We start from the raw sequence: 14,911 nt of genomic DNA, 5'->3' as shown, positions 1-14,911 counted from the left end.
CACTGCCTAAGTGGTGATTGAGATGCTCTAGAAAAAGGCAAGAGGTGGCCAGCAGGCTGTTGCTCCCTTACCAAGGCAGGTTTGTCTCAGTCCTGGTGAGTGGGCTGTGCCTGGAAGGACCAGCAGTTATAACTTTCACAAAACTCTTTCCCCATTTGCTTCACTGTTGTGAACATTTCCGCATTCAATAAGAACTGTCCGTCTGTTCTGACTCTTCTGCCTTGAATTGAACTGAATGCCTCCTTTTTAATTTGCATCACCATGAGTTAACAGCAGCACCCAGTCTCCTCCTTGCAGTTGCATAGCTTGACTTCAAGCAGCAAGCTTCAAAATCTGGTTTTTAAATAATGTGAGTGCAGGAATAGCAATGGGGATTCCTTGGGGTCTGTCTCGGCCCCCAGGTGAAACTGACTTGGTTTAATGCAACGCACTTCTCTGGAGCAGGTTCAGGCTGGTTTGTGTAAAGCCAGGTTTTCATTTGCGTCAGAAGTGAGGATTTTGTGCTCGAGAATTCATCCTCCCAGCCATAACGTGGTTAAGGCAGCATTCAGAGGTCACTAAGGCTTCTGCCTGGTGTGTGAATGCCCACGTGCTCAGGCTGTGGGATCCAGCTAATGAACGGCGTTTTATTAAGGTACCATCAAGTCAGCCACTGTGAACCCAACCTGAATTTATTCCCTCTTCTGTTTGGAGATTTACAAAGTAAGGAACTGACTCAAGGACTAGGCTTTTTGTGGGGGTAATTGTCCGGTTAGCTGAGTTCATTTAACTGCTCATTAACGCTGGCGGTGTGCTGCGCGTCTGCAGGGGAATAGGTTGGTGGAGGAGAATGTTCTTTATGGGCTGGAAAGTGTCAGTTCCTCGCAGCTCCTCTACGAATGGAAAATGGATGAAATACTTTTTAAGGTTAAGAAACCTAAGGTGAAACTTGAACTCAAAAGGAAGAGAAATAGAGATTTCGTCCTTGCTTGCTGTTCTGCTTTGGCTTCCCACTGCCACTTTCTCTCCAGGGCCAGGCGATGAGCAGGCACTCAGAGGATTATTTCGAACTGTGCTGGAGTCGTGTGCCCCCTCCACGGGTTCCCATATATCTCATTAGGAAGCAATGGGTTTTTAGCTTCTTGGTACTTTTTTGTTCTTTTCCTTCTGCAACAGTTCATTTCTAATGTAGTTCTTAGTGACTTCAGCCAATTGTCCATCTTTCTGGTGAACATTTAGCTGCCTTTCTAAGATGCTATTTGTTAATTTGGGGTAGTACAAGATAAGATGTCTTGGTAAGTTAATGTCCTAAAAGCATTGCTACTGAATTCACGAGGGCACCCTTGAACACAGTACCATGCTGTGCTTAGCATTTTTGGTACTCATTTGAACTGAAAAATTGAGCTGTGGAAGGGGAACAGTTTTGTTCTGCCAAACTTGTCTCTTTTTCCTGAGTTCATGGCATTAAGGCACCTGATTTTTCTGTTCATAGTTCTCATTGATTTAGGCAACAGACCTATTTCTGTCCTCAGCATTATGTAACGTAGCCGCTCTCCTCTCATGCTTTTATCTCTTCTGACATTATCTCCCACCTTCCCTCCTTGCTTTGCATGTGATGTTTTTGTTCACGTTAAGTGGCTTTTCACACAAATGCCTAGCGAGTTCATGGCGTTCCTTTTCCAAGGAGGGCTCTAATGAACTCAGCCCCTTAAAAACACGGTAAGTCAGAGAGGGGATGTTCCTCAAGTATTTACCCTGATCTGTGCGAACCAGAAGGGCCTAAGAGGTGGTGTTAGGAGATAGCTGTGCTGCAGAGCAACAGATAGCTCTCAAGTACGTTTTAAGGCTTCCCTGGTGTTGTGTGTCTGTCTCTGGGTGATGACCCTGGGAGCACAGTGGTGTTGGATCCGTCAGAAAGTGCCCGGCTGCCCTTGCAGGTCGTCTCTGGATCCTTGTCAGAGTAGCTGGAGCTACCAGTGGGCAGGGAGGAGCAGAAAGGAGTTGGTGACAGCTCTGCCGGCCTCGTCTGCTGATTCTTGGCTGGCCTAGCAAAATCAGTACGCAGCCTGAAGGTGGGATGTTAATTTGAAAACCTATTTGTGTTCATTTTAAGTGTCTCAGTTCCCAAATAGGCTCTGGGGAAACGTACCATGAGCATGTCTGAAGACCTGTCCTGGGGATGGTGCAGCCTCTGAGTGGCACAGGACATCTGTTCTCAAACTGGGACTCACTTTTTCTTCATCCAAAAGATCTCTACCTGAAATAAGACTTTTCTTAAAACTGTTTTCCCTTCAGCTCAGGTTCCAGGTGTATCTGCAGTTAATACACTTAAGAATCATTTTTTTCTGCTGCCTGTAAAGGTAGAGCAGTAGTTTCTGACCACCTGAACCCACTTTTCTCGTACTGGTCTTGGTTATTTTTTCTGCTTCCCAAAATATTAGTGCGTATTTCCAAAGATTGAGCAGAAACTTTCTCAGAGTGATTAGATGAGGCAAAGCCACGAACATTTCAGTGTCCCAGAAGGGTGAAGTGCTGCCAGCATGGTTAAGTAACCGTGGCCACTGCCTCCTTCCCTGTTGCTTCACTTTATGAAGACGTAGCAATCGGCTCGGCTGTGCAAGGAAAGGATGAGCAAAGTAACCACAGCCGGAGGGAGAAGAGAAGCTTTTAACGGCTTGTTGCCACTTCTTGTGGTTTGGCTGCCTCGGTGATTTCCCTCCTATCTCGCTGCTTCCTTATTGTCTTCCAGACCAGAAGTTGCATGCAAAGTGTGTCTGCTTCCTACAGGAGAGAGTTGCTAACTGGCGCCAACCCTGCTGTCGATGAGTTTTCTATCTGTGCTGTAGGAAATAATACTTTTAGGAAGCTGTAGCACGAGCAGACTGGGAGTCCTTGCTGTGTTGTGAGTTGCTGTGGGTTACCTAGGGCTGTGTATTAGGAACCAACCCAGCCAGTGGGACAGGCTCCCAAAGTCCTTGGTGTTTTCTCTTTGCTATCCCAGACAGGTAACCCAAAATGTCCTAACAGCAGTGATTTCATCTCCGTGCTGAGTTGTGGGCTGTTTTCCCAGGTCTCTCTTTGCCAGCAGTGAGCTGGGTGCCTGTGGTGTAAAACCTCAGCCAAGGTTTTCATTTCCAAATGGCCTGCAGAGAGATTTCTGGAGCACGTTGTTGCCCTGGAGGTTACTCGGGGAGGGCGTTTGTTCTCAGCTGAATGGGTGAAGCAGGTGCTAAGCCAACCCTACACCTTGTGGCTCTGGGCTGATGCCGCAGCTGGACAGGCAAAGTTGTGCAGCACAGCTTTTCCCCTGGAAACGCCTGTTTCCACAAGGAGTGCTGATACCACTGCAGCTTGGCTTGTTTTCTTATCGAGAAGGGGTGATGGATGGAGTCAGGCTGTTCCGTCTGCTCATTTCTCGTTAGAAACCTTAGGTTCTTTTGGATTTCAGCCCTGTCTTAACCAATATTCTGGCTTCAGAAGGCATTTCTACAGCTTCTCAACCTGATTTTAGTCCAATAACTTGTCCCAAAGTGCCTTCCTCTTCTGAATCCCTGCACTGGGTTAGTTGGCAGCTGAGTCCTGTACTAATCAACAAAAACTACCATGCAGCTTACTTAAGCTGTGGAGTTTTGTGTTTTGGTTTGGTTTGTTTTTTTTGCATTCAGCCTTGTTGCTCTATGGCCTTGCAGGCTGCTGCAGATTTTTGGTGGTGGTTAGAAACAGCTGAAAATGCACCTCTTGGAGCCTCTGCTTGTCACAGGGGAAGAGAGAACCAGCAGAGGATGGGGATCCACACCAGGAGGAGCCAGGCGCAGTAACAGGTACCTCTGCAGGTGCTGCACAGCTTGAGAGTTGTGGCAGGAAGAGGTGGCCTGATCCCTCAGGGCGGTGAGAGGCAAGCAGTGGCTGCCAGGTAATGCACAGAATTAAAAACAGGCAACGCACAGAATTGGAGCAGGGGATGGGACATAAACCAGCTGAAAGCAGGATGGAAATGGGAGACTTCCAGCAATGGTCCTCTGCCACCCAGCTGTGTGAGCTGGGGCGCTGGGAGTTTCTAGACAGGTGGCTGCAATGATTTGGAGCACTCCCCATGGTTTTGATGCCATTCAGAGCTGCTGTCAGTGTGCTTTTGTCCTGGCATGTGAGTGGAAAGGGCTCCGTGAAGTGTTCCAGCTGATCGTACTGCCTTCTTGGTTAGGGTTTGGGGAAAACTTGGCGCCCTGTCTTCATCCAGCCTAAGACTTGGTAAATTGGAGTGGGATGTAACTATGGGGAAAAATAATCTCAAAAATAATAAGTTAAGGGGTTGTGGCTTGGGTAGTTTATAGGGGAGAGATGGGAAATTGAGCTGTTTCAGTGAATGTGAAGAGTCACTGGAAAAGGCTGAGGGCGGTCGTTTTTATCTACCACTAAGCCCTTTATTGCTTGTTCTGCTGTTAAATGTGAGGCAAGGAAAGTTGGGGTGACTGTGTGTGCTTTGGGACGTTGCTCAAATGCACAGGGACAGCTTGGCCATCTCCTCCTTTGGGGTGGCTGGTGGTCCCAGCAGCTGTCACGATGCCTGGTTTGTGCCCCCCCGGCTGTGCAGTGCTGCTTTGTCGCTTGCACATGCACCAGGTGACTGAAATGTGCCTGATGCAGCAGCTCTACGGGGGAAGCTGTTTGAGGATTTTATTAGGATTTCTATTTATTGCATTGTTAGTGCCAGGAGAGGGCTTTGCTCTGTAACAAAGCTGCTTTATGAAGTGTGCATAAATCCGCTCCTGCCGGGCAGCATGAGGAGCCCTCCTCTGGTGCAGGCAGCAGAGCACTTCGGTGGAGCCTGAAAATTAAACCCCCAGAGGGGTCAGGAGTCTGACTTCAGCATCATCCTTCTGCTGTCTGAGCAAACGTTTTGGTCACCTTACTCGGGAAGTGCAGCAGGTTTATTTTCTCGTGGCAAATTGAGCACCAAGGCCAAGCAGAAGCAGCATAAATCTCACCAGCAGTGACAGAGACCTTTTTTAATAACGCTGTGTGCCAGTTCCACAGGTTTGTAGTCGTGTTTTCAGGCTGTTTGGCTTGGGTGCATGCGGCTGGCCAGTGGGTCTTGCTGCAGGGAGGTCGGGAGCTCCTTGTGTTGGGATCTTTGCTTTCTTCTTGTTCAGCAGGCAAGCAGGATGGAGAAGCTTCTCCATTCCTCACATTTGGGTACCAGGGATGTTATCAAGGGCAGAGAGCAGCAGCGGGAGCTGGGGCTCATTCCCTTCCTTTCCAGGCAGTCAGGAGAAGGCTTCCTTCCAATTCAACCAACATGCCCTTTCCTGGGGTATTACAGATTCCTCCCCTTTACATTTTCTTCATTTCGTTCCCTCGCTGCTCGAAATTTCAAAATGCAGCTCCTTTCAGAGCTGGCAAGGAGTTACTTTGATTCATGAGGATGAAGTTAAGGTATGGCCATCTTTACATAACCTTTTTTAATTGCTCATTAAAGCGTAACAAGTTGCTGGTGGCTAGAATTATTTTTTCCCCCCTTGCAGGCAGTGGTGCCGTGCCAAGGCCAGTGAAATGTCAAAAGCATCTTTCAACCACCTGGTCTGCAGGGATTTCAGTGCTGCTGATGGATGTAAATTTTTAACTTTGCTACTACATATTCACTTTAAGCTGCTCTTGGAGAGTGGAGGGAAAGGGAAAATGGAAAGTATTCAAAAATCGGATTTTGATTTTGTGGAAACAGCTCCCTTTCTCTCCCATGCACATATATGTGTGTGTATTTATAGAAGTGGAAGATGCTGGGAGCACTGGGAGCATTTCTCCTGACCCAGTCCAGCTGTACAACCTACACTTGAGTCCAGGGAGCTGCAGCCCCACAGCTTCCTTCCAAATCCCTTTTTTTTGGGGGAGGGACAGATGAGGTTGCTGGGTTTTAGGAAGATAAACAGTGCTTTCTTTTTTTTTTTTTTCCCCTGTCATATTTGTATATGCAACTTGACAAGAGAGCCTGGCAGCCTGCTTCTTCAGAACAGTAAACAGGCCCAGTGCTGCAGCAGTTTGCAGATAAATAATGTATTACAGCCTGCCAAATAAAGCTTTGAGCAACTACTACTTTAAAGGGTCATACATTGTGAATCTGAATATTACCCTACAAATCACTGTCCAGATCCTTTTGACTCCTTATTACACGCACAGCACCGCCTTCAAAGCAGGTCACCTTTTTCAAGCACCCTTAATACTGGCAGAATTAGTATCAGCAATATTTCTGTTCTGGATGTTTGTTTAACCAATATAAATAAACTAAAAAATCATCCCTCAGTGCTCTTTTCTCCATCCAAAAGCCCTTGTAGATTTTTTTTTTTCTTTGTGAATGGGAAATAAGAAGTGGCACACATACATTTCTTTTATAGGTGCTTTTATTGAGAGTTTAGGGAATTTATGGATTGTTTTTTCAGTCGAAGCCTTCCTAGAACTTTAGGGACATCACGCTGTCCGTGCAGCTCAGCAGTTAGTATTCCTCTCGCAGGGTAAGTCAATGCATTATATTCAAGTCCCACCCCACAACCCCTGCTGATTTCTCCCTTCTGTCACCCTGGGGCTGCTCGTGGAAGTAATGCTGAGCTCCTGTGCGTGTTGGAGCTGGGAGTTAAAAACCCTGCGATATTTGTCAGAAAAACAGGTGGGCTCCTGATGCTTGCAGTTACAGAGGACGGGGTTTCGGCACTGGGGGGTTTAGGTAGAAATTTCCCACGTGTCCTTTTAATGCTATTGCTTCTGATGAATGTATAGAGGAGGAGAATCAGCCGAAACAAGAAACCTGCCCTGAGGTGTCTGGCACCAAAATTCGACCTTTTTTGGAAGGAGCAGTGTCTGTGGGGTAAGCTAAAAAGACACCAGTATCCCCTGAAGTTCTCTTTCCACCACACTGCTGTACTGCGGCTGAAGGACTCCTCCTGCCACACTGACCCCGAGCAGGAAAAGCAGCAGCACAGCCCTGGCCCGAGACCTGCAGAGCCTGGGATCTCAAAATCCATGCTTCTAAAGACACGATGCTGCTTGTGCCTTGAGCCTTGGTATAAGCTCTTATTCCTGGCTTCTCTGCTGTTTCTCAGACCTGACGAGTCAGCGCCGACAAGGTGAGGGGCCCGAGTCCGTGGTGGCATTTGCCATGTCCCATGGTTTTTGAGAGGGACCCCAGGTGGCTCGTCAGCCCTCAGAGCCACCTCATTATGCGGCAGCAGGCACTGGAGAGGAAACCGATGGCCCTGCTTAAGAAGTTTTTTCTTGATTTTTTTTTTTTTTTTTAATAAAGACACTTCTCACAGTGCTGCCTCTGAATTGGTTCAGGCTGGGTGCTTCTCAGAGGCTGGCGTTTGGTTTCCCGCAGGAGCAGGTAGATGGGGCTAGTCAAAATAAATAGTGAGGGCTGGAAGCGGGGGGATCGTGGGCCTGTCGTTTGATGGTGGATCCTTGTACTGCCTTTCTGTGAGAAGCCCTGCAATTAAGGGTGTGCGGAAGCAGAGAAAACAGTCGCTTTTGATTTGCCTTCTGCTCTCCTCATTTGAAACCTTTCCTCCATGTGCTGAAGCAAAAGTTGCTAGGCACATTTATTCAGACAGAAAGCCGAGTTAAAAGCTCGTAGTTTGAGATGTGTAACAAGTTTCTCTGAGAGAAACGTGGATGTGTTTTTTCCTGCATGATTTTTTGGAGGAAGAGGGGGTGTTGAACACACTTCTCAGATTTAGCTTAGTCATTTTAATGATTGCAGAGGGTGCCCTAAGGTGTGGTAATGATGCACCAGGCTTGGGAAGCTGCTTCAGGCTGGCCTTGGGAGCTCCTGGGGCTCGGGGCTGTGCCCCTTTCCCCTGCATTCCCACCCTTCTGGGAGCACGCTGGGTTTCCCCACACATCACGCCAGCGTTAATGAATATCAAAACATTTTATTGCGAGTTGCAGCTGTGTGGGTGTGCACATGCAGAATCTGCTGCTGGCACCAAGTGGCAGTGGCTGGGAGCTCAGCTCACCCAAGAGCAGCATTTGGTGTGGTCCTGACACAATAACCAACCCTCCAGAGTGAATAAATCCCTCCTAAGCCTCAGTTTGTAACTCAAAATGCGTTGTTAGTCGTGAGCACGTGTGCCCTTGGGCAGAGCAGGAGCTTCCTCCTGGTGTCCCAGTGCTTGGAGCTGCCCCTGCGCTGGCTTTGGCCGTGCTTTTCGTGTCTTTAGATGGATGGAAGGGAAAAAGGCCATCAGGGAACTTGTTTGCTGGTAATAGATCTCGGCATGCCCTGGCCTGCATCACCTCCTCGTGGGTTTTCTTTTCCTCCGAGTGATGGGAGAAGGAACCTGCACGGTAACGTCACAGGCATGAAGGCAAAGGGACGTGGTTGCCTGGGGAAAGGGAAGTTTGTCCTGCTTTGCAAAGTGCCTGTGGGCTTTTAATGCTGTTCACAGGCCATACATGGCATGTTGAAAAGAAAACCACTCCGGACTTTGCACCTTCCTTCATTTTCAAGTTGGAGACAGCAGGTGAGCGGTGTACAGCAGTCCAGAAAGACACTCAAGAAAGGCAGGAGAAAACAAAGTGAGCACATCTGCTTCCAAGCAGGTGGCTGGGGAATGGGCTGTTCCAGGGGAGTATTTGGTTTTAGAAGTGAAAATCGGGCTTTTCTCACAAATCATTTGAAGCCAAAAAACTACCTTTTTTCTTCTCGCCAGAATTTTTCTTTAAGCGATCTCCTCTGCTCATCCCTCCCATAATTAATTTCAGCACCTCCAACGCCAGCTGCTGGCAAGCTTTGAACTTCCTTTACCCATTGCTTGGTGACTCGCTTTTTCTCAGCTCAGTGGTGATTATATTCGAGGTCGGAGCCTGGCTGTTGACCAGTGGTGCAGTTCAGCTGCTGCCATCCCGTCCCCTTCCTTGGCTGTCGAGCACCGCTGCGTTCCTGCCCATACGCGAGCGCAGTGCCTGCCTGCCAGCTATTGACTTCAGGCACCTGGGAGTGCTTCGGTTAAATGCTGGAGACATTCGTTTAAAGTAAGATAAACACAGGGTAATGAACGTTTATTCCTTGGTTTTCAGGCTTTTGCATTTAACGTGAATAATTTTCGGGTGGTGTTTTGACTTGTTCATGCACGCTGAGCCCATAGGGCAGGGGAACGAGTTGGTTTGTTAACCAGGGCTCAGGACTGTCTTGTGCTTTAAAGAAATTTCAATAAGGTATTTTTTCACATCTTAAAGAACAGAAACAAGATAAATCTAAAGCAATCTCCCAGCCGTGTGATAAATCAATCAATAAATGAAGCTCTTTCATCTCCTGCAATGGGTCTGCTGTGAGAGAGGCTCTCCCTGTAGGATGGGTGCTGATGGCAACTCAAGCACCAGGAGGCAGAGGGGAACACTGAACCCTATAGATTTTTTTAAATCAATGTTGTAAAAGTGGAGCAGTGGCCAAACGCAGAAGGTGCACGTTTGGCTGACCTCTGCCCAGCCTCTCTTTGTGTGAGAGGTGGTGGAAATGCCCCCAGCAGCACCTCCTGTGCCAAAACTTGGGGTATTTGAAGGCTGCTGGTAGAAGGGCGCTGGTTCGTGTTTTTAGGTTGAAATTAAGAGTGTTATAGAAGTTAGTGCTGGTTTTGAAACAGTGCAGACAGTTTTTATGCCTCTTGGTTATTGTAAAATTTCTTCAAAAGTGTGGCAGAGACAGCTGCCTCTCCTTAGTAAGGAGGAACACACGATTTCCCTCCAGATGAGCTTTTTCTTTTCCCCAGCACGCGAGAAGGGCAGAGGCCAGCGTTTTGTGGTCTGAGTAAATGCCAAGGCCTGCGTCAGACAGCAGGCTAACGAACCATCTTTTTCCCAAATCCTGCCTGGGCCACTCAAACCAAAGTCCCTAAGGTCAGGCAGATCCTCCTGGCTGGAAACAGCTCTCGTGCATCTTCTTAAATCCTGGCTCCTTGGGCCAGGATGCACAGACCCATGCACGTGAGACCCGCGTGTAGTCAGCGGTCTCTGCAGCTCTGCCTACACAGGGGATGGAAGCACCGCGGGCAGAGCTGCTGCCTCTCATCCCTGTGCTCCCGCCTTGATCTCAGCTGGGTGCCGTGCTGCCTTTGGTGTTAGTGGTAGAATTAAGTGCAAATAAGGCAGAAATGGCCAACGTATCCAGCAACATAGTGTCAAATCAGCAGTGCTCTCGAGCTAAATGGGTTGCTCTGGAGGAGCTGGAAAACTAATTGTGGTGTTAAGTGGCATCCTCAGGCTTGTCAGCAGCTGCACGGCTCCTGACATGTCCTAAGGAAATCACGTAAAGGATTCTGAGTGCTGAGCTCTGTGAAAGTGGAGCCTGCTGAAGCCTGGTCTTTCGTGTCTGTAGAGCCACAGAGGAGGGAGAAGATGAAATCTGCGTTCTTCCTCAAGCAGAGACCTGGTGTTCAACGCAGCCCAAGCCCAGAGTGGGAGAGTTGCTCTTCCCTCCTGCCCTGCAGCAAAGGCCAGGAGAACACCTGTACAGGGCTTGGAGCAGAGAAAAGCTGCAACATGGCTTAATTTTTAGATTTTTTTTTTTTTCTTTGTCCTGGTTTATTTGCTACCAGCCCCCTCTGTGAGCAATCATCACACTTCTACCTGCATGCTTAGCTTAGCCCTGCACAGCTCTTTGAGCAAGCAGGAAAAAGTTGCTGCAACAACCCAGTTGTTTGTGTGTTTATTCCAATGTCCAAGCTGGAAGCTCGCGTGAAGAGCACCTTAGTATTTTCTTCTTGTTTTCTGCTCCTTTTGGAGACCTGCGGGCACTAGCTAAGTTTCAGGTTCAAATAATCATTCTGATTTTTCAAGTCCAGCTCTACAAATACTGTCCTCAGTAAGATAAAACTAGGAGGAAAAGATGCAAAAATTTCTCAAGGAGTTGCCCATGGAAAGAAAATGTTGTCTCAGTGATGGAAACAGTCCCGGTGGAAGCAAATATTCAAACATTAGGATTTCTTCTATAAGCAGTGTTTTCTGTGATGCTCATTTTTTGTTACCAAACCTTTTTAACACCACTGTTTTCTTTTCTTTTCCCCCTTCCAGTTCGAGAGGCACGACCCGGTGGACGGGCGGATCACGGAGCGGCAGTTCGGCAGCATGCTGCTGGCCTACAGCGGGGTGCAGTCGAAGAAGCTCACCGTCATGCTGAAGCAGCTCAAGAAGCACTTTCAAGACGGAGAGGTCAGTGGTGGTAGCAAATCTGAGAAGCTTTTTTTTTGGGGGGAGGAGACAGCCACCCCTCACCATGCTGAGAGATGAGCTGGTGGTCAGGCTCCGTGGGTAGGCTTGTAGGAGAAATGACACCGATGGTGTCAGACTGTGTGGGGTTGAGTGATGCTTCGTGGCAGAGAGGGACAGAAACCCCAGAGATCTGGGGTTTGCCATGAACAGGGCTGAGTGAAGGAAATTACTTCTCTAAGCAGCAGGTTGATGTGCAAGGATCTCTCCCTCTGCAGCAAGCAATCCGTCTTGGAGAGAGAAGCACCCGCGCCTTTTGAAGCAGTGTGGGGAGACGTGCTGACTTTGCAGGTGATAAATCTGATGCAGGAGGTGGGAGTGCGCTGCTTGGTGTCCTGATGAGGGTTTGGGCTTGTCCCTGTTGAAATGGATGCTGTAATTTTCAAAGCTTATGTTTGCTAAATGGCAGTCTGGGTCTGGAGCCAGAATAAACGCTGAAGAAGTGTACCTAGTTACTGGCTCGAACTTGGTTTAATTAGATGCTGTGACTGGGCAGTTTATTATTTAGTTTATGAACTTAGGTGAAAAATGATTTGAATTACCCGTGATTTAGAGAGGAATAAGGCTGCAGATTCTGTACCAGTTAAATTAGTGAGAGTCCTTGGGCTAAAATCTCTGTACTAAAAGGCCGTGCTTTTATCGGGTAAGGCAAGCACGGGGTGCTGAGGTACTTCAGGACGTTGCTTTGGTGAAGATGGATTGTTCTGTTACCGATTAGGCTGTAAACATACAGTTAACCAAAATGAGAATAGAGGGAAGGTCTTTGCCGTGTTTTGAGTTGGTCCAACTGTTTTAGGGCCACTTCTTGATGACATTAGACCTGGTGTTTATCTTTTGACAGTTCTCGATGCAAAGCGTGTTACAGGACAGAAGTGTTGGAGTCTAGTCCTTTTTTTTTAATCCCTTTTTGGGGCTGTAAATAAAACTCTCCTAAACTCCTGTGATGTTCAGGAATCCTCAGTTCACACAAAGCTGCACCAGTGACCTTTTTTCCTGTTCTGCTGGGGCTGCAGAGGAGAACTTGGGCATTCTGCAACAGCAGGGCACAGGCGCTAAAAGGTCTCTGACAGCCCCTGAGGGCAGCTCCTTGTCACCCGTTGGTTGCAGGGGCTTTTCCTGATGACAGTGCTCCAGTACATAGCCAGGTGAAAACCTCCTCTGGTTTATCTGAGGGCTTGTGTGTGTGGAGGCTTTTCCCTGTACCCAGCTGGAGGAGTTCTGAGTGAACATGGAAGCCATAAATCAAGATAAAAAATCAAGATCCTCTGCTGCAAGCGAGTTTTCTCATCTCAAAAATTAATATTTATCAAAGCCTTTTACATTGCACTGGTCAGAAACATTAAGCTTTTGGCCTCTGTGAGCTCCAGGAAAGCTCGGGAAGTGCTCGGATCCAGATGGTGCTGCTGAGAGCCGCGGTGGTCGCTGTTCCTTCAGGGCTGAACGTACAGCATCAAACGAGTTTTGATCTCTCCCTGCACAGCACAGAAGCTCAGCACTTTTGGACATCCCCAGAGTGCTGATTTCAAGCAGAACTTCGTCAGCAGTATCGGTATTTTGGAAGTGTCTCATTTGTCCTAACACCCCAGGGAGGCCTGAGCTCAGGTGCCTTCATGATGCATTGTTTCACAGCAAATGCTGCAGGCGAAGCCAAAAAGCGTCCAGTGGAAAAATGGAAGAAATTGCCTGTCGATACTGGGAAATCTCCCTTCCCAAGCTCTTTGACCATCGGTGTTTCCGAGGCTGCAGTTTTGAGTCTGTTGACTTGATTTTTGAGCAAGACGCTGCAGATTTTTTCTTCTATGCCTCTGTTCCCTTTGAGTTTTCGCAGGAATTAGTTGATTTCTCAGGGAAAAGTGCTTTGCAGCTTGGCAGCTGTGATGCCTGTGTGACAGAAAACATCAGCTCTACTGTTACATTCACAGACTGTCAAGTCTTTGCTGTGGCTTTATATATGTACCAAGCAGTAGCCGGGTGTATGAGAAATTAGTCAGAGGACGTTATTTTTGGAAGGATTCTTCCAGCAGATGTTCCCTTCCTTCCAAGTGTCAGTCAGACACCTGACATGTGGGGCAGAGGAAGAGCTTTTGTTTCCCCCTCATTCCTCATTCCCCAGGCAGCCAGGTCACGTTCCTATTTGTAGGGAACAGCCAGCTTCAGAGCAAGGCGTCTCGTCTCTCTAGTCCTGTGACTTTTTAACTGAACTCATGGGTTTCAGCAGGTTTCAGCTCACAGAAACCCCCAGCCTGCTGCCTAACCTTGCATCGTCTTTTACAGAAGAGAACCTTTTTATGCAAGCATTTCCCCTCCCAGGGTATTTTAACAGACCCGTCCCTTGCACATTTGTGTGCAGCACTTTGCATCTAAATATGCTTCTGTGCTTTCATGGCATCACCCTGGTGCTGCTCCCGGGGCTTTTGTGTAGCTTCAGTTTCCTTTTCAGAAGTAGGACTGCCGTAGCCAGAGCCATGTTAATTGCCTTTTGAGCTTCCTAGCTCGTTTATCCGGGGCTGTGCTCGCGGAGCTGTCTCTGTAAATGGATGCAGGATTAATCTGGAGAGCGAGCTTCACTTTGAGCAGCAGGAGCTCGGTGCCGGCAGTGCTGCTTCCTCTGCGTGTGGGACTCGGCCCTGTGCAGAGCCATTGCAGAGCCTGCTCCTCGCCTGGGGAAAAGGGATGGAGCTGCTGCTCTCCTCTGCTCTCCCTTGGGTCCCAGACCTCGGAGAGATGCTAGGGCTGCTCGGCCACCTCGCCATTCGTCCTGTCCCTGAACGCTGTGATGCTCAGAGCAGTTTGATGTGTTTTGCAGGAAGAGTTGTTCTACCAAATCCTTTTGTTTCACACTTGCAGAGCAGCAATGTATCACTATCCACACAGTTTATTACCCTGCTGCAACCCTGCTCTCTGTCAGCAGCAGCAGGGGCTGTGACGTGGTTATTTCTTTCAAAGCAGGCGAGAGGACAACAATTTGGATGGTGAATTGCCCCAAACCCACCTGGCAAGCCTCCTAATCCAGTGTTACCTTGCAAATACAGTTCAACGCTCCTGAGGAAGCAGGGAGGGAGCCCTTTGGCAGGTTAATGTTTATTGGGCTTTCAGTGGAGACACGAGTGAGTTATGAGGAGCCCAAGCAGCGCCGACAGACGCATCGACAGGGAACAGATGAATTCCCCTCCCCGGCTGCTGACTGATGGTGATCATCGCGGCTGGCAACTTGTCAGCACGGTTCTGCACCCCTTCCCTTCTCCGATTTTTTGTAGCTGGGAAGGAGTAGATGCTGATGCCAGCCTCAGCGATCAAATTCATCAATCATACATTGAATTCCGTAGCACCAGCTGGGTTTTTGCTGTGGAGATTCAGAATGTGTGTCCACACAGAAGCCTAGAATAGCAGGATGCCTCCGTGAGTCGTGGCTTTTGGTTTTTTAACTGGTGACAAGGACCAGGAATTTACATTTGTAAGGATGTAAACTTCGTGTTGCTGGCTGAAACATCAGGAACCACGGTACTAAACCAGGGGCCTCTGCATGAGCTGCTTGGCCTCGATATTTGCCATTTCCTGCTGGAAAATCCAGGAAAATGCTGGCCTGAAAGTGGCCACAGGGATCCTGGTTCCCTCGGGGGTTCCAAATGTGTAGTGCTCTGCTCAGTCCCACGCTCAGCAGGGAGATGTTGGAGATGGGTGTCTG

The 14,911-nt window shown here is 48.4% G+C and overlaps 1 protein-coding gene across 3 annotated transcripts in view; it reads left to right on the top strand.

The window, feature by feature from the left end:
- MICU1 (mitochondrial calcium uptake 1) overlaps positions 1-14,911 on the top strand; it is an 87,823-nt gene that overhangs the window by 67,964 nt on the left and 4,948 nt on the right. For all 3 annotated transcript variants that reach the window (XM_084290260.1, XM_084290261.1, XM_084290262.1), the window contains exon 11: positions 11,032-11,169. In XM_084290260.1, the coding sequence (XP_084146386.1) occupies positions 11,032-11,169 (138 nt within the window). The remainder of the gene's footprint in view (positions 1-11,031; positions 11,170-14,911) is intronic.

The sequence above is a fragment of the Netta rufina genome (genome assembly GCF_964035555.1).
Source record: "Netta rufina genome assembly, chromosome: 7".
Lineage (NCBI taxonomy): Eukaryota > Metazoa > Chordata > Aves > Anseriformes > Anatidae > Netta > Netta rufina.
Note: the sequence above shows the minus strand (reverse complement) of the source record. Positions and strands in the feature narration are given on the sequence as shown.